At 42.2% G+C, this 18359-nt stretch overlaps 1 protein-coding gene across 3 annotated transcripts in view; it reads left to right on the top strand.

Moving 5' to 3' along the window:
* Positions 1 to 18359, top strand: part of homer1b (homer scaffold protein 1b) — a 104160-nt gene that overhangs the window by 20776 nt on the left and 65025 nt on the right. The window contains exons 1-2 of one of the 3 annotated variants that reach the window (XM_031807980.1): positions 16897 to 17143; positions 17498 to 17654. Coding sequence is in view for 2 of the 3 variants with exons in the window: in XM_020476569.2 (XP_020332158.1) it covers positions 17346 to 17654 (309 nt within the window). In the remaining variant the exon portion in view is untranslated. Of the gene's footprint in view, positions 1 to 16896; positions 17655 to 18359 lie in introns of those variants that run through there. The other 2 variants (XM_020476575.2, XM_020476569.2) reach the window with 2 other exon arrangements.

The raw sequence follows: 18359 nt of genomic DNA on the forward strand, positions 1-18359 counted from the left end.
AGAGGTCGTAGCGGGACTTCTTGTTTGTGTCCTCAGTCGTAGCCTCAGGGTTGGCTGCGATAGCCCTGTGTCTGATAGCCCTGTCCTTTGTCCTAGCCCCAAATGATGTGTTAATCCAGGGCTTTTGATTGGCGAAGTAGCGAACAATGCCTTTACTAATGAAACCGGTGACTGAGGTGGTTTCCTTGTCCATGCTATCAGTGGACTCGAGTACCATTTCTCTATGGAGCGTGTCACAGGTACTTCCTGTTTGAGCTTCTGCTTGCAGACAGGAAGCAGGAGTGTAGAGTTATGATCTGATTTGCTGAAAGGGGACGAGGGAGGGCCTTGTACGCATGCTTGTGGGTAGAGTTACAGTGGTATAGGACTTTATGGCCGCTAGTGGCAAAAGAGATTTGTTGATGGAAGTTGGGCATTACATGTCTTAATGATGCTGAATTTAAAATCCCCAGCAACAAGGAAAGCATCTTCCGGGTGCATGGTTTCCTTCTTGTTTATAGCCTTGTACAGTTTAAGTTTTTTTCTTGTCCTGAGGTGGAATATATACTGCAGTCAAGATAACAGCTGAATACTCTCTTGGGAGCTAGAAGGGTCAGTATTTGACAATCACGTATTCCAAGACGGATGAACAATGGGTTGAGTCAGCACACCATTTGCTGTTGATGAAGAGGCATACCCCTCCCCCTCTTGATTTCTCTGAATCCAATATCATGTCCGCTTGGTGAATGGAGAATCCATCGATTTGGATATCCATGGGGGGCATCTTGTCCGAAAGCCATGTTTCAGAAAAGCAGATAATATTACATTTTTACGAGACTAAATTCGCGATCGGAGCTCATCTTATTATCAAGTGACTATACATTGGCCAGTAGAATGGAGGGAAGAGGTGTCCGTTTTCCATTTCGCATTAATCTCGCCAAGACTCCCCCTCAAGCCTTTTTTTCACTGCCATTTCCTCTTGGGTAGTTTGAAAATTGGGTCGGAATTACACAAAGAGCCCAGGGCAGATGAGTCAAATTTGAAGTTGAAGCTGGAATTTAGGTTAGTAACTGCCGATCTGATGTTAAAAAGTTGTTGTTGGTCATGATAGAGGACACATTTGTGACCAACCGGCTCGATTCGGTTTTATGTAGCAACATTTTAAATTGTGTTTTTTACATTGGATGAAAGTAAAAAGATCTCAGAAAGCAAGTCATCATTCCACAATCCATAGAAATTCAGGAACAGATGAGAAACAAAGTAATTGACATCTATCAGTCTGGAAAGAGTTACAAAGCCATTTCTAAAGCTTTGGGACTCCAGCGAACCACGGTGAGAGCCATTATCCACAAATGTAGAAAATTTGGAACAGTGGTGAACCTTCCCAGGAGTGGCCGACCTACCAAAATTACCCCAAGAGCGAAAGCGACGACTCATCCAAGAGGTCACAAAAGAACCCACAACAACATCTAAAGAACTGCAGGTCTCACTTGCCTCAGTTAAGGTCAGTGTTCATGACTCATCCATAAGAAAGAGACTGGGCAAACATGGTATCCATAGCAGAGTTCCAAGGCGAAAACCACTGCTGACCAAAAATAACACAAAGGCTTGTCTCACTTTTGGCAAAAAACATCTTGATGATCCCCAAGACTACTGGGAAAATATTCCGTGGACTGACGAGACAAAAGTTGCACTTTTTGGAAGTTGTGCGTCCCTTTACATCTGGCGTAAAAGTAACACAGCATTTCAGAAAAAGAACATCATACCAACAGTCAAATATGGTGGTGTTGGTGTCATGGTCTGGGGCTGCTTTGCTGCTTCAGGACCTGGACGACTTGCTGTGATTGATGGAACCATGCATTCTGCTCTCTACCAAAAAATCCTGAAGGAGAATATCCGGCCATCAGTTCGTGACCTCAACCTGTAGCGCACTTGGGTTCTGCAGCAGGACAATGATCCGAAACACACCAGCAAGTCCACCTCTGAATGGCTCATAAAAAACAAAATGAAGGTTTTGGGGTGGCCTGTGGCATGACCTTAAAAAGGTGGTTCATTTTATTTATTTATTTTACCTTTATTTAACTAGGCAAGTCAGTTAAGAACAAATTCTTATTTTCAATGACGGCCTAGGAACAGTGGGTTAACTGCCTGTTCAGGGACAGATTTGTACCTTGTCAGCTCGGGGGTTTGAACTTGCAACCTTCCTGTTACTAGTCCAACGCTCTAACCAGTAGGCTACGCTGCTGCCCTTTTTCATGCTCGAAAACCCTCCAATGTGGCTGAATTAAAACAATTCTGCAAAGAAGAGTGGGCCAAAATTCCTCCACAGCGATGTGAATGACTCATTGCCAGTTATCGCAAATGCTTGATTTGATGTTGTTGCTGCTGAGGGTGGCACAACCAGTTATTAGGTTTAGGGGGCAATTACTTTGTCACATAGGGCCATGAAGGTTCGGATAGCTTTTTTCCCTTAATAAATAAAATCATCACTTAAAAACTGCATTTTGTGTTTACTTTTGTTATCTTTGTGTAATATTTAAAATTGTTTGATGATCTGAAACATTTAAGTGTGACAAATGAGCAAAAAAAAAAGAAATCAGGAAGGGGAAAATACTTTTTCACAGCACTGTAGTTAAAGAGCGGCAGTAAAATAACAATAGTGAGGCTATATACAGGGGGTACCGGCACCGGTTAGTTGAGGTAATTGAGGTAATATGTACATGTAGGTAGAGTTATTAAAGTGACTATGCATAGATAATAACAGAGAGTAGCATGAGGGGGTGCAAATTGTCTGGTTTGTAAGGGGGGGCAATGCAAATAGTCTGGGTAGCCATTTGATTAGATGTCAGATTGTTCATTTGTAAATTCAGAGCCTTTCGCTCTCGGAGCATTCAGAGCGCATACGGGACACTCTGGTTGATCCGAGTGTTCTGACCTCACAACAGCAGTCAAGCACCCAAACTAACTGGCTAGTTCCTTCCAGACACAAATGAGAGAACAGCTCACTCTGACCGTTTTACTCGCCCTAGCAGAGCTGGTTAGGCTGTTTTTATGTTATCCAGAGCGTTGGTGACTGCTGGCAAAATGTAATTACGTTTTTTTGCCAACTTTTACTGACACTGGCCATATTCAACGGTTTTGAGATTTTGTAAATTCATCAGTTATTCTGCGCTCTAGCACACTCAGACGAGAGTGCTCTGAAATCGAAGTACATAGCCAGAGCGAATTTACCAGCTAAGTCTATCGACAGTTGTTGCAGGGACATCATGAACATTCTATTGAAATGTTTACTTGCATAGTGGAGTCTTTTGTTTAGACATGTAGCTAGCTAGCTAAACAATGAACCACAATCCCAGCTCATAACCTTACTACCCCGTATGAATCTGCAGGTAGCTAACCAACCAGGTTCAATGTTAGCTAGCTAATAGTAGGCCATAACTAGCAATGCAAATGGATCTGAGATACAACTAATATTCCTACACAGATCATACATAACGTTAGCGAGCCAGCCAACTAACGTTAGCTAGATACCTAACGGTAGGTACGCTTTAATTTGAAATGAAAACTACTTTCTGACTAGTTTAAATGTTTATTATCTGAAAATGTAGCTAGCTAGACTATCTTACCATACACATGGATGGACACTTCTCCCTTTTTGTCACGGATGCCATGGTTCCCCTTAGCTTGAAGATATAATCCAGAGACAGGTGTTTTATACAATAGCCTTCTGTGTGTTCCTTTTTCCGACTCCTTCTGCATATTTGCAATAAAACGCCAAAATATTCTCCATCTCCTTGGCTGTCATACTCTTAATTCCACTGATTTCAAAACTCAGTCCTCCAGAAAGTGGAGAGCAACACTTTTGCAGTTCTACAAAGTGATATCTTTCAAAAAAGATGCGTTAGAAAGGACTATCTACACTTACCGACCAGCTCATATTATAGACAGAAGCGGGCTACATGGCAGACCAATCCGATATCTCAGCCAATCATAGCTAGCGGGAAGGTACCTGTCTTTTTCTGTGGCTAAATCAACTAGGCTCGAAATTTAACTATTTTATTCGTATTTAGAGATGCAATATACTTTTGTTATTAAGGCACCTGAAAGTTTATATGTTCCAGAAGGCATTTCCGACCAAAAAAAAGGTATTTTGATAAAAAAAAGTTTACGTTCAAATGGCTCTCTGGTGAAGTAGTGACACACGACTAGTTTCCTGAAATGAGTCACATTTCGTGCAAAAGATATACCCACAAAATAGCAAAGTTGGGCCGGAGCACGTAACACAGCAGCCATCGCCTCATCTCTCACTGTGTTTGTGTGCGTGTGTGTGTTTATTTACCTTAATGTTATTAAGGTATAAGAAAGTTGATTTACCTTCTAAGAAGTCTCTTTTATAACTTGTATTTTACCTTTATTTAACTTGCCCTGCTCAATAAAAAAACAAGCACAAACAGGCAAGTATAGATACACGTAAATATAGACAATATACACATTAAGATACAGTTAATTAAAACAAACAAATTCTTGATGCGATTGAGTACTATAAAATCAGCTAACAGAAAGTTGAGGAGAGAGAGATGGATAGAGTTAGCTCCCTTAGCTCCACAAATTCCTGGCTCTGTATCTGGTGGTGGTCCCCTCATGAATACATATGAGCAAGCTTTGCTAGCTGCTACAGATGTACAGGTATTCTCCGCTGTGACTACTGATGAAGGATGGAATGGAAACCTGTAGTACACTTAAAGTTAACACTTCTACAAAGCCCACTTATCAGGAGTCCAGCCCTGCTTGACTTCGAGCCAGTCCTGCCTATGTCCTCCCCACCTTACATTTGATTGATGGATTGATTGCTTGCTTGCTAGCTTGATTGGCATCATTAACGGTATCAATAAATGGATATGAATGTGCAACCTTTCCCCAAACCCTCTTCAGTCATTGAACACACTAGAGTGTCTCCACCAAAGATAAATACAGTGGGATTGTAATGGGAATGAAGTTACAATCAGTCAGTTGCAAATATAGGAACAACTTATTATGGGTTAATGTGTATCAGGGGTGTTAACCGTGTTGAAATTGACACATCCCGGCAAGCTAGTTCCCCTTGCAGACATTGCCATTGGATATTAAAACCACACCTGTCCTTAATATACAGTGTCAAGATTATTATTGAACCCGTAGTGCAGTTTTTCTGTGAGTAATCCAATGATGTGATGGACTCCTGAGGACACTGTGTATTTGACAGTGTGTGTGTGGTGTGTGTGTGTGTGTGTGTGTGTGTGTGTGTGTGTGTGTGTGTGTGTGTGTGTGTGTGTGTGTGTGTGTGTGTGTGAGGCGGACCCATCTCTCTTATTAATGACCCCTCTCTGGTTAAAATAAAAGCCTCTGAGCTCTAAGCTCTACTCTGTTAAATGAATAAACAGCTCAGGGGAGAGGAACAACTCCTATACAGGGATGAGTGAGGGAAGGAGGGAGATGAGAAAGGGAGAGCTCTCTGGTGAATTACCTTTTCACTAGCCCCATCTCTTCCTATGATAGAGTGAGTGTCAAGGAGTTCTCACTTTAGATAGTGTGTCAAAAAAAATGAAAGTCTATATAGGCCTAAGTGGCAAAAGTGGAGTTTGCAGAGTACTGTAGAGCTGGGGACGGCTAATGTCGCCACTAACTAAACACAACAGATAAGGGAAATATGTTAGACAGATCATTTGTCATAAGAATAGTTTCCCAGACAGCAGATGACACTTCTCCATTTGCCTCTGATGCAAATGGCTGTTCAAATGTTTAATACATAATAATAGATCTTATTTGGCAGACACCATTCAGGGCTCTCAAGGACATCTTACATCAAAAGTAGGCCTACATAAAATCAAGTGTATCAATTGAAATGCAATTTAAATTAAAGGAATGGATTGAACAGCACAGATAAAAAAAGGATGGAGGGGTTGGGTAGAGGATACGGTAAGAGGTTTAGGTTTAGGGGGTAGGGTTGGGAATAGGATACGGACCCGGTTTAAGGTAAGGGTGTGGGTTGCAGGGACACATAGGGATACTGGGAAGGAACAGAAGGGTGGTTTGGACAGAGTAAATCATGGACCATAGGCTATAAATTATAGGCATCCTTGAAGAAGTGTGTTTTTAGGAGTTCTTTTGGGGGGGCTGGGGGCAAGGAGACCAGCGGAGGGAGCAGAGTAAGTGGGAGAGGGCATAGACTGGGAGAAGGTCAGAGAGGGACTGTAAGTGGGTGACAGGTTGTAATTCAAATGAAGTGTGTGTGTATTTATGAAGGAAAGAGGCAAACGTGTGAGGGCCAGGTTTTAACTAATTAAACAACAAAGAATATGATCTACATGATCAGCCTCTGTGTGTAAAATAAAAAGTGGTTAATGTGAACCTAACTCACAGCAAAACATTTTTTAAAGAAAGCAATCCAATGTTATTTGTTGCCTTGACTTTACTGCAAATGAGAAATAACAATACACTAAGATTAGGGATGCACCGATATTACATTGTTGGCCGAAACCGATATGCAACATTTTCCTTGCCTAAAAAACAATACCGATACCAATAACCAATATTTTAAATTGTAACACCCTTTTAAGCATTCTAGTAGAGTTAAATAGTTAACACACACACACACGGATGCATCTCAGTGCAAGAGGCGTCACTACGGTTCGAATCCAGGCTGTATCACATCTGGCCATGATTGGGCGGCGCACAACTGGCTCAGGTTTGGCCCGGGGTAGGCAGTCATTGTAAATAATAATTTGTTCTGAACTGACTTGCCTAGTTAAATACAGGTTACACACACACCACGCTGACCAAAAAGTTATTTTGTTGGCATTTATGTATGTTCCCATTACCAGTAAAACATAATCAAAACCTGTTTCTTTCCCTTACGTGCTGTGCTGTTTCGTTCATTTGTTCAGTCGTTTCATTCTCAACCAGGATTTCATCATACATGTCAAGCAGTGGTTTCAGCTCTGTCTGTCCATGGCCTCTTCCTTTGTGCGCACTGTCACTGTGTCCGTTTTCATCTTGTCCAACTGTCTATGTAACATTTCACGTAAACCCTGTTTTTTGTCTGCATCGAAGTAGCGGTCCTTGTACCTAGCATCGAGCATGGTGGCGATACAGTAAAGAGGCTCAGAGAGCATACCACCGGATCGCCTCGAGTACTTTTGTAAGTTAACCCCACGGCCTGTGTCGGCAGTTTTTTTGAGCAGGTGTTTCAATGCCTTGACCGAGGGTATCACGTCTGCTGCAGATGATTAAGTTGATTAGCTTATTTCTCTGAGACAGTTGTTCGAATGGCGCTAGGAGTGTGTTCATGTTTCCAAGTTTCAAACATGTTCTCAAATGTAATTGAAATGGCAGCAGTGGTATGAGAACCAGCACATTCTTGAGCATGCAATACGGCTTTCCTCAGTACGAAATTCTCACCGACCCACTGTGCTGTCAGACTCAGCATGCTCATGTGGCCGACATCGCTGGTCCAAATGTCAGTCGTGACGCCCATATGAAGCATAATGAATTCCATTATCTTGGCATTAATGTATTTCAACCTTTGAGTTGTTTCGCTGAAATGTTCTTACTCTTTCAAATGACTGCTCAATTTCAACTTGTTTGGAATTGTGCGCTTAGTATTTTTCTGCTTTTGTTCTGTATAGCGCTGTATTTTTCGTGGTGTCACTCAGTCATCTCCGTACGTTACATACAGTTGAAGTCGGAAGTTTACATACACCTTAGCCAAATACATTTAAACTCAGTTTTCACAATCCCTGACATTTAATACCTGTCTTAGGTCAGTTAGGATCACCACTTTTTTTTAAGAATAATATTTTTTTCTGAAATGTCAGAATAATAGTAGAGAGAGTGATTTATTTCAGCTTTTATTTCTTTTATCACATTCCCAGTGGGACAGAAGTTTACATACACTCAATTAGTATTTGGTAGCATTGCCTTTAAATGGTTTAACTTGGGTCAAACGTTTCGGGCAGCCTTCCACAAGCTTCCCACAATAAGTTGGGTGAATTTTGGCCCATTCCTCCTGACAGAGCTGGTGTAACTGAGTCAGGTTTGTAGGCCTCCTTGCTCGCACACCCTTTTTCAGTTCTTCCCACAAATATTCTATAGGATTGAGGTCAGGGCTTTGTGATGGCCACTCCAATACCTTGACTTTGTTGTCCTTAAGCCATTTTGCCACAACTTTGGAAGTATGCTTGGGGTCATTGTCCATTTGAAGACCCATTTGCGACCAAGCTTCAACTTCCTGACTGATGTCTTGAGATGTTGCTTCAATATATCCACATAATTCTCTTTCCTCATGAAGCCATCTATTTTGTGTAGTGCATCAGTCCATCCTGCAGCAAAGCACCCCCATGACATGATGCTCCCACCCCCGTGCTTCACGGTTGGGATGGTGTTCTTCAGCTTGCAAGCATCCCCCTTTTCCTCCAAACATAACGACGGTCATTATGGCCAAAAAGTTATATTTCGTTTCATCAGACCAGAGGACATTTCTCCAAAAAGGTAAATCTTTGTCCCCATTTGCAGTTGCAAACCGTAGTCTGGCTTTTTTATGGCGGTTATGGAGCAGTGGCTACTTCCTTGCTGAGCAGCCTTTTAGGTTATGGCGATATAGGACTTGTTTTACTGTGCTTATAGATACTTTTGTACCTTTTTCCTCCAGCACCTTCATAAGGTCCTTTGCTGTTGTTCTGGGATTGATATGCTCTTTTCGCACCAAAGTATGTTCATCTCTAGGAGACAGAACGAGTCTCCTTCCTGAGCGGTATGACGGCTGCGTGTCCCATGGTGTTTATACTTGCGTGCTATTGTTTGTACAGATGAATGTTGTACCTTCAGGCGTTTGGAAATTGCTCCCAAGGGTGAACCAGAGTTGTGGAAGTCTACAATAATTTTTCTGAGGTCTTGGCTGGTTTCTTTAGATTTTCCAATGTTTTCAAGCAAAGAGGGACTGAGTTTGAGGGTAGGTCTTTAAATACATCCACAAATACAGCTCCAATTGACTCAAGTGATGTCAATTAGCCTATCAGAAGCTTCTAAAGCCATGACATAATTTTCTGGAATTTTCCTAGCTGTTTAAAGGCACAGTAAACGTACTGTATGTACACTACTGTCTCACTGGAATTGTGATCCAGTTAATTATAAGTGAAACAATCTGTCTGTACACAATTGTTAGAAAAATTACTTGTGTCTTGTGTCTTGTACCGTACGTACATACCCCAACCAGAAGCCATGGCAACAGGCAACCCTGAGTTAAAGGCTAGAGTTGCCGCTTTCAAGGAGAAGGACTCGGACGCTTATAAGAAATTCCGCTATGCCCTCTGACGAACCATCAAACAAGCAAAGCGTCAATACAGGACTAAGAATGAATCATACTACTCCAGCTCCGACAGTCGTCGGATGTGGCAGGTCTTACTATTACAGACTACCAAGGGAAGCACAGCCGCGAGCTAACCAGTGACACGAGCCTACCAGACGAGCTAAATAACTTCTATGTTTGCTTCGAGGCAAGCAACACTGAAGTATGCATGAAAGCATCAGCTGTTCCGGACGACTGTGATCACGCTCTCCGTAGTCGAATGTGTGTAATATCTTTAAACAGGTCCACATTCACAAGGCCGCAGGGCCTGACAGATTATCATGACGTGTACTGCGAGCATGCGCTGACCAACTGGCAAGTGTCTTCACTGACATTTTCAACCTGTCCCTGACCGAGTCTGTACTAACATGTTTCAAGCAGACCACCATAGTCCCTGTGCCCAAGAACAACAAGGTAACCTGCCTAAATGACTACCGACCCGTAGCATTCACATATGTAGCCATGAAGTGCTTTGAAAGGCTGGTCATGGCTCACAGCAACACCATTATCCCAGAAACCCTAGACCCAGTCCAATTTGCATACCGCCCCAACAGATCCACAGATGATGCAATCTCTATTGCACTCCACACGACCTTTTCCCACATGGACAAAAGGAACACCTACGTGAGAATGCTATTCATTGACTACAGCTCAGCGTTCAACACCATAGTACCCTCAAAGCTCATCACTAAGCTAAAGGACCCTGGGATTAAACACTTCCCTGGATCCTGGACTTTCTGACTTGCCGCTCCCAGGTGGTAAGGGTAGGTAACAACACATCTGCTATGCTGATCATCTACACGGGGGCCCCTGAGGGGTGCGTGCTCAGTCCCCTCCCGTACTCCTTGTTCACCCATGAATGGATGTCCAAACACGACTCCAACACCATCAAGTTTGCTGATGACACAACAGCGGTAGGCATGATCACCGATAACGATGAGACAGCCTAGAGGGAGGAGGTCAGAGACACTTCCAGGATAACAACCTCTCCCTCAACGTGATCAAGACAAAGGATATGATTGTGGACTACAGGAAAATAAGGACTGAGCACGCCCCCATTCTCATCGATGGGGCTGTAGTGGAACAGGCTGAGAGCTTCATGTTCCTTGGTGTCCACATCACCAGCAAACTATCATGGTCCAAGCACACCAAGACAGTCGTGAAGAGGGCACAACAACGCCTATTCCTCCTCAGGTGACTTGATTTGGCATTGATCCTCAGATCCTCAAAAAGTTCTACAGCTGCACCATCGAGAGCTGCACCAGCGGTTGCATCACCGCCTGGTATGGTACTGTTCGGCTTCCGACCGCAAGGCACTACAGAGGGTAGTGAGTACGGCCCAGTACATCACTGGGGCCCAAGCTTCCTGCAACCCAGGACCTCTATACCAGGCGGAGTCAGAGGAAGGCTCTAAAAATTACCATAGACTCCAGCCACCCTAGGGGGTTCTTTCTGATGTTCTTTCTGCTACCACATGGCAGGCGGTACCGGAGCGCCAATTCTAGGTCCAAAATGCTTCTAAACAGCTTCTTCCCCCAAGCCATGAGACTCCTGAATAGCTAATCAAATGGCTAGCCGGACTATTTGCATTGTCCCCCCTCAATTACCTCGACTAACCTGTGCCCCCGCACATAGATTATTTACCCTTACCCCCTGTATATAGCCTCGCTACTCTTATTGTATTGTTACTCCTTAATTATTATATTTATTTTCTTTATTTTTTTAATTGTCTTTTTTTTAAACTTCAGTTTATTTGAGTAAATACTTATTTTTATTAAAACTGCATTGTTGGTTAAGGGCTTGTAAGTAAGTATTTCACTTTTCTCCCAGTCCCTGCCGCTCACAGTCCCTGCCGCTGAAAAACATCCCCACAGCATGATGATGTAACCACCATGCTTCACCATAGGGATGGTGCCAGGTTTGCTCCAGACGTGACGCTTGGCATTCAGGCTAATGCGTTCAATCTTGGTTTCATAAGACCAGAGGATCTTGTTCCTCATGGTCTGAGAGTCCTTTAGGTGACTTTTGGCAAACTCCAAGTTGACTGAGGAGTGGCTTCCATCTGGCCACTCTACCATAAAGGCCTGATTGGTGGAGTGCTGCAGAGATAGTTGTCCTTCTGAAAGGTTAATCTTAACAGAGGAACTCTGGTGTTCTGTCAGAGTAACCATCGGGTTCTTTGTCACCTCCCCGACCCCGATTGCTCAGTTTGGCCAGTCTTGGTGCTTCCAAACTTCTTCCATTTAAGAATGGTGGTGTCCACTGTGTTCTTGGGGCCCTTCAATGCTGCATACATTTTTGGGTACCTTTTCCCAGATCTGTGCCTCGTCACAATCCTGTCTCAGAGGTCTACGGACAATTCCTTTGACCTCATGGCTTGGTTTTTGCTCTGATATGCACTGGCAATTGTGTGACCTTATATAGACAGGTGTGTCCAATCAATTGAATTCACCACAGGTGGACTCCAATCAAGTTGTAGAAACATCTCAAGGTTGATCAATGGAAATTGGATGCACCTGAGCTCAATTTAGAGTCTCCTAGCAAAGGGTCTGAATACTTATGTAAATAAGGTATTTCTGTTTTTTTTAAATAAATTGCAAACATTTCTAAAAACCTGTTTTCGCTTTGTCATTATGGAGTATTGTGTGTAGATTGATGAGGAAAATGTTTTATTTCATACATTTTAAAATAAAGTTGTAACGTAACAAATATGGAAAAAGTCAAGGGGTCTGTATACTTTCCGAATACACTCTATATGATATTATATGTAAAAAGAGAGAAATAAAGAAAATGCATCATGTTATCCTAATTATTGTGCTAGGGATATTTGTTATTTAACTTTTATTTAGTCAGGCGATACCCATTGAGATCAGGGTCTCATTTTCAAAGGTGCCCTAAGCACAGTAATACAATAGTACAAAATGATCATTCTAACAAGGATAGAAAATATTACAAAAATTCAAGGTACAACTCATAACAATCTCTTCATTCAATCAAAACATCTGCAATTCTCATTCAACACACTAATACTGGAGTCTTAAACTGCCCTGGCGGAACCAGGGAATCAAGATGCAAGGAGATCTGCAGGCTATTTCAAGGATGGGAGGCATTAGAACTGAAAGTGGATCTACCCCGATCGGTATGGACTATTTTAACCTCGAGAGTTAACCATCCCTGTGAACGGGTTTGGTGTATCATATTTGTTTATTTTAAACAGTGAAATTAGGTAGGTTGGAAGCTTTTTCAGAATAGCTTTGTGAACAAACAGGGAGTATTGAAGTTATGTACGGGACTTTAGTGAGGTCCAGCCGACCCTTTTATACAGGATGTAGTGATGAATATTAAACCTGTCACCTGTGATGAAGGGAAGTGCGCTATGGAGACAGCAGCCAAAGGTTTTAGAGTGGTGTCTGCTGCGTTTTGCTAAAATGGTGTCACCATAGTCCAAAACTATCAGGAAAGTTGTCAAGATCTATTTCTAAAAAAGAAGCCCACTTTAAATCATAGCTATTTAACTAGCTTTTCCATATGTTTTTTAAACATTAGTTCTTCATCAATCCAAACACCCAAATAATGTATTGTGAAATCTGTTGTAAAATGTATTTTAATATTTACATGTTTTATTATCATGTATATAACTGCCTTATTTTTTGCTGGACCCCAGGAAGAGTACAGCAGCTACTGGGGATTCTTAATAAATTCAAATACAGTGGGAAAAAAGGTATTTAGTCAGCCACCAATTGTGCAAGTTCTCCCACTTAAAAAGATGAGAGAGGCCTGTAATTTTCATCATAGGTACACTTCAATTATGACGGACAGAATTAGAAAAAAAAATAGAAAACAAATCCAGAATTTTTTAAATGAATTTATTTGCAAATGATGGTGGAAAATAAGTATTTGGTCAATAACAAAAGTTTATCTCAATACTTTGTTATATACCCTTTGTTAGCAATGACAGAGGTCAACCGTTTTCTGTAAGTCTTCACAAGGTTTTCACACACTGTTGCTGGTATTTTGGCCCATTCCTCCATGCAGATCTCCTCTAGAGCAGTGATGTTTTGGGGCTGTTGCTGGGCAACACGGACTTTCAACTCCCTCCAAAGATTTTCTATGGGGTTGAGATCTGGAGACTGGCTAGGCCACAAATGCTTCTTACGAAGCCACTCCTTCGTTGCCCGGGCGGTGTGTTTGGGATCTTTGTCATGCTGAAAGACCCAGCCACGTTTCATCTTCAATGCCCTTGCTGATGGAAGAAGGTTTTCACTCAAAATCTCAAGATACATGGCCCCATTCATTCTTTCCTTTACACGGATCAGTCATCCTGGTCCCTTTGCAGAAAAACAGCCCCAAAGCATGTTTCCACCCCCATGCTTCACAGTAGGTATGGTGTTCTTTCTGTTGGTTAGGGGCTTGTAAGTAAGCATTTCACTGTAAGGTCGACACCTGTATTCGGTGCATGTCACTAATAAAATTTGATTTGATTTCCCACAGTCAAAGTCCCGCAATAAGAGCTAAGACGCTAATATTTGCGTAACCTCTTCACAGTTGTGTTCTGTGGGTGTCACCGAGTAGACTGACAGCCCATTTCATTGCTCCACATTCCAACACTGCAACCTTGTTTAACATGATCTAGTCTAAATATGGCATGATTCCACCAATTGTAACTTTCTTCATCACTTTCAAATGGGAACTTGTATCTCAAAGGTGAAATGCAAATTCCACTATTGTGGCTACCCCTTATTATGACTAGCTTCACAATACATAACCCAGTCCGGTCAAGCCATACTAGTCAGAGGAAGTTGGCTGGCTGCTTATAAAATTAGTTTTGGGCAACAGGGTTAAGTACCTGTCAAGCTAGTTATTTCAATAGGAGAACAACAAGTGGCTACCTAGCTAATACTTACTCACATGGATTCCTAAATCATTGCTAACAATATTGAAAATGTCTGCAGTTTCCACTGGTCATTGTTTTCAGGCTGGTTGCATTGATGCTAGCTAGGTACCAAGCTAAAGCTAGCGAGCTAGCTAGCTACCCCAGAAGTTGCTAATAACATCTCTATCAAAGATATTTGCAAAACATTTTTATCCTGCTCGTTTGATCTTGATCTAATTTCAAATGCTCACACGGACGTATTCCCATTCGGTCGAACAAATAATGCCTTATTATCAATGCAGTATTGTACAGCTTTGACAGTGATCGTAATGATGGCGCTTGGCTTGTACATGCAAATTCAGCAAAAACAACAATCAATAATAGAATTGTGTCAAATTAAAAGCTTATTTGAGGCGTCAAATAGTGTAATTTGACGTGTATCTTTTTTGACACACAAAGACCCAAACAGCGTTCCATAGTGGATTGATTGCATTGTTTGAATGTAATGTTGGCATATTGGCAGTTAATTTGAAAAATGAATGGAATCAGTCCTCTAAATCTGTCTGGCTAGCTAGCTAACACATACAGTGCCAATAAATTCTTCACATTCATTGTTTTACACTATCACAGCACTGGCAAACCATGGTTGTACAACTTCCTGACCAACATGGCTGACCTTTGGACCATCATAAGAAGGTTCATGTCAACTCTAGTATTCTAATTCCTAATTCTATGGTCTGACATTAGAATCGGCAGGGTATGTTTGGCAGCATGAGTGAAGGATGCTTTGTTGTGAAATAGGAAGCCGATTCTAGATTTAATTTGGGATTGGAGATGCTTAATGTGAGTCTGGAAGGAGAGTTTACAATCTAACCAGACACCTAGGTATTTGTAGTTGTCCACATATTCTAAGTTAGAACCCTCCAGAGTAGTGATGCTGGACGGGCGGGCAGGTGCGGGCAGTGATCGGTTGAAGAGCATGCATTTAGTTTTATTTGCATTTAAGAGCAGTTGGAGGCCACGGAAGGAGAGTTGTATGGCATTGAAGCTCGTCTGGAGGTTAGTTAACACAGTGTTCAAAGAAGGGCCAGAAGTATACAGAATGGTGTAGTCTGCGTAGAGGTGGATCAGAGAATCACCAGCAGCAGGAGTGACATCATTGATGTATACAGAGAAAAGAATCAGCCCGAGAATTAAACCCTGTGACAACCCCATAGACTTCCACAGGTCCGGACAACAGGCCCTCTGATTTGACACACTGAACTCTGTCTGAGAAGTAGTTGGTGAACCAGGCGAGGCAGGCATTTGAGAAACCAAGGCTGTTGAGACTGCCGATAAAAATTTGGTGATTGACAGAGCCTTGGCCAGGTCGAAAGCCTAAAAATGCGTGCATTAAATGCTGCACAATGATGAAAATATGACTAAAACATTGACAACTTCGTCAGGAAACATAAGGAAATAAATACTGTACTCAGTTATTGCATTCATGCACAATGAAGGATAAAACAGTTAGAATGATGATGTTAGAAAACCAGAGATTCTATGCGCAGCCACAGGCGGCGAGCTGAACTCTTTATTTAACACTGCATGCCCGTGCTAGCTGTGACGTCATCAGTCACTCAGGTTTTCTTAAAGGTGAATAAAACAAAAATGTGTATACAACTGTTGTTTTCCGATCAATGAAAATGTTGTAATTAATGTTGTTGTATTGTACTGGAACTTATGACAGCAAATTGTAATCTATTGGGGTCATTTAGGAAAAATAGTATTCTGATTAGGGTGACAAAATCCTAGCAGACTTGTCAAAAACCTATAGGATCCAATCAGATTACTTTTGATTTCCAATAGGAAAAAAGTAGTTCAATAGGATTCCAATAGGATTCTGATACAGGTGACACAATATCCTATAGGACTGCAAGAATCCTATTATAGGATCACTTTTTATTTCCCATAGGAAAATGTAGTCCAATAGGATTTTGATATAAGATTCCAGTAGAAATATCATAAATATTTTGACACATTTGCCTCTCCCAACAACTGGAATAGGCACGTTCAAACAGAAGTGGATATTGAAAATTTCCGAAATGTCCATTTTCAAAAATATTCCATGCTAGTGATGCTAGCACAGTAAATTAGCTTACTTGCTTCTGAAGAGGGATAGGAGTGGTGGATGTTTTTGAAAAATCTACTCACAGCCAATAAATACTTTCACTGGCAGCCGCTGGCAATCTGCACTCCATTCATATGTATTAGAAAAGTTTCCAATATGAACTTCCTCAGGCTTTCGAACTTCACATTTACAACCACTGCTTTCCCTCCCTCCCTTCTCTCCTCCTCCCCCTCTCTTTGTTGATTATGTACAGCAGTGGTTATCAACCGGTCGATCGCAGTCGACTGGTCAATCTACAAGGCATCCCTAGTCGATCACCTAACATTTCTGTAGAAAAGCCGATAAAGCCTTGCACCACTATTTATTTTAAATTCAAGTGTATTGCTGGCCATTCGGATAGCTCAAATCACTGTGCCTGCAGCTTCTATGACCCCACAGCCACGTTTGATACTATGTGAGATTTCATAACTTTTCTCTATATTTAGCCGGTTCTCTATATTTAGCCTGTAGCCCCTCTCTCACCATACCACTGGCATTCCCAAATCAGAGCAGGGAGAGACAGCACTGCCATTCAGAGGAGAGACTGCGTGGATGTGCACTTGTATAGCCTACATGTATAGGAAGTACCATTTAGCAGACACTGTTATCCAGAGACAGTTACAGGAGCAATTAGGTTTAAGTGCCTTGCTCAAGAGCACATTTACAGATTTTTTTACCTTGTCGGCTCGGGGATTCAACACAGCGAACTTTCGGTTACTGGTCCAACGCTCTTATACTACGCTACCTGCGGCATGTATTAGTATGTGCAGCATGAGTGGTGTGTATGTGGCCTGTATGTGGGTGTAGTAGGTCTGTGTATGTTTATAGGAGGTCTGTGTATATTAGAAGATAGTGTGTGTGGAGAAGGTGGTGTGTAGGCAGTAAGTGTGTGTGTGTGCGAATTGACTGTCAGTCAATCAGTTTGTGAACTTTAACCACACGCTGCCCTCCCTGTGGTTGTCATGGAAGGCGGTAGCGAGTTGGTGATTCGGTTACCGGGACGATCCCATTCCCCGGACAACAACGGCAACAGTAACTTTGGGTTAGGCGAGTTTGGCCAGACAATGGTGTTAAGGCACAAAGAGGTTCACCACTTCTTCTTGGCCCCCTTCAGGGAGCAGCCGATCTACAGCACGCGGGCCCATGCGTTCCAGATTGACCCCAACACCAAGAAGAACTGGGTGCCCACCAGTAAACACGCTGTCACTGTGTCCTACTTCTATGACAGCACCCGCAACGTTTACCGCATCATCAGCCTCGACGGCACCAAGGTAAAGGCTACTTATAGTGCTTATAACACGTATAACTCTCCTGAGATACTGAAACTCCTGTTATGCCTCTATGCTATGGCCACTTGCAGGTATTTTTTTCTAACACTGTGCAGGTCTTTATGGACATTGTTAGAAGTTCATTTTAGTTGGTTGAGTACAACATAGGAGCTGCACTGTGATATTGAAAAAGCAGTAGGTTTTTCACCTGCTACACTGGAAGCATAACTTTTGTCCAGCATGGGCAGTGTGAGCTACTTCAAGTGTTCTCAATTGTGAGCTGCATGCCCGAAATCTTGAAAATTGAACCAGAGTGTAAGTTTACGCTGAGCAGCACGAGCATCTTGCAGAGCCGCCCTGCTTCCGCCCAGTTTTCATTGAATTGGAGCGTCTCACACTCCTAAAAAGTTACGTGTCTAGTGTAGCAGGCCAGTAAGTTACATGTGAGACAAGTATCTTTAAAAAGCATAGTAGAAGGGTCATTACTTTTTGTAGGCTGTAGCTCGGAAAATGATTTGGTTCATTGGAAAGCTCTAACACATTCTAAAGACATTAAACACAAGGTGACTGCACCATCATCCAATGCCAAGGGAAAGATAACTAGCACCATTTTAACACTTCCAGTTTAGTGGGTTTGTCTAGTGTTAATGGACAATCTAATGTACACACATGTCAGTGGGTGGACAGCATAGCTAACACTGGCATGAT

This window comes from Oncorhynchus kisutch, linkage group LG3 (genome assembly GCF_002021735.2).
Source record: "Oncorhynchus kisutch isolate 150728-3 linkage group LG3, Okis_V2, whole genome shotgun sequence".
In the NCBI taxonomy this organism is placed as follows: domain Eukaryota; kingdom Metazoa; phylum Chordata; class Actinopteri; order Salmoniformes; family Salmonidae; genus Oncorhynchus; species Oncorhynchus kisutch.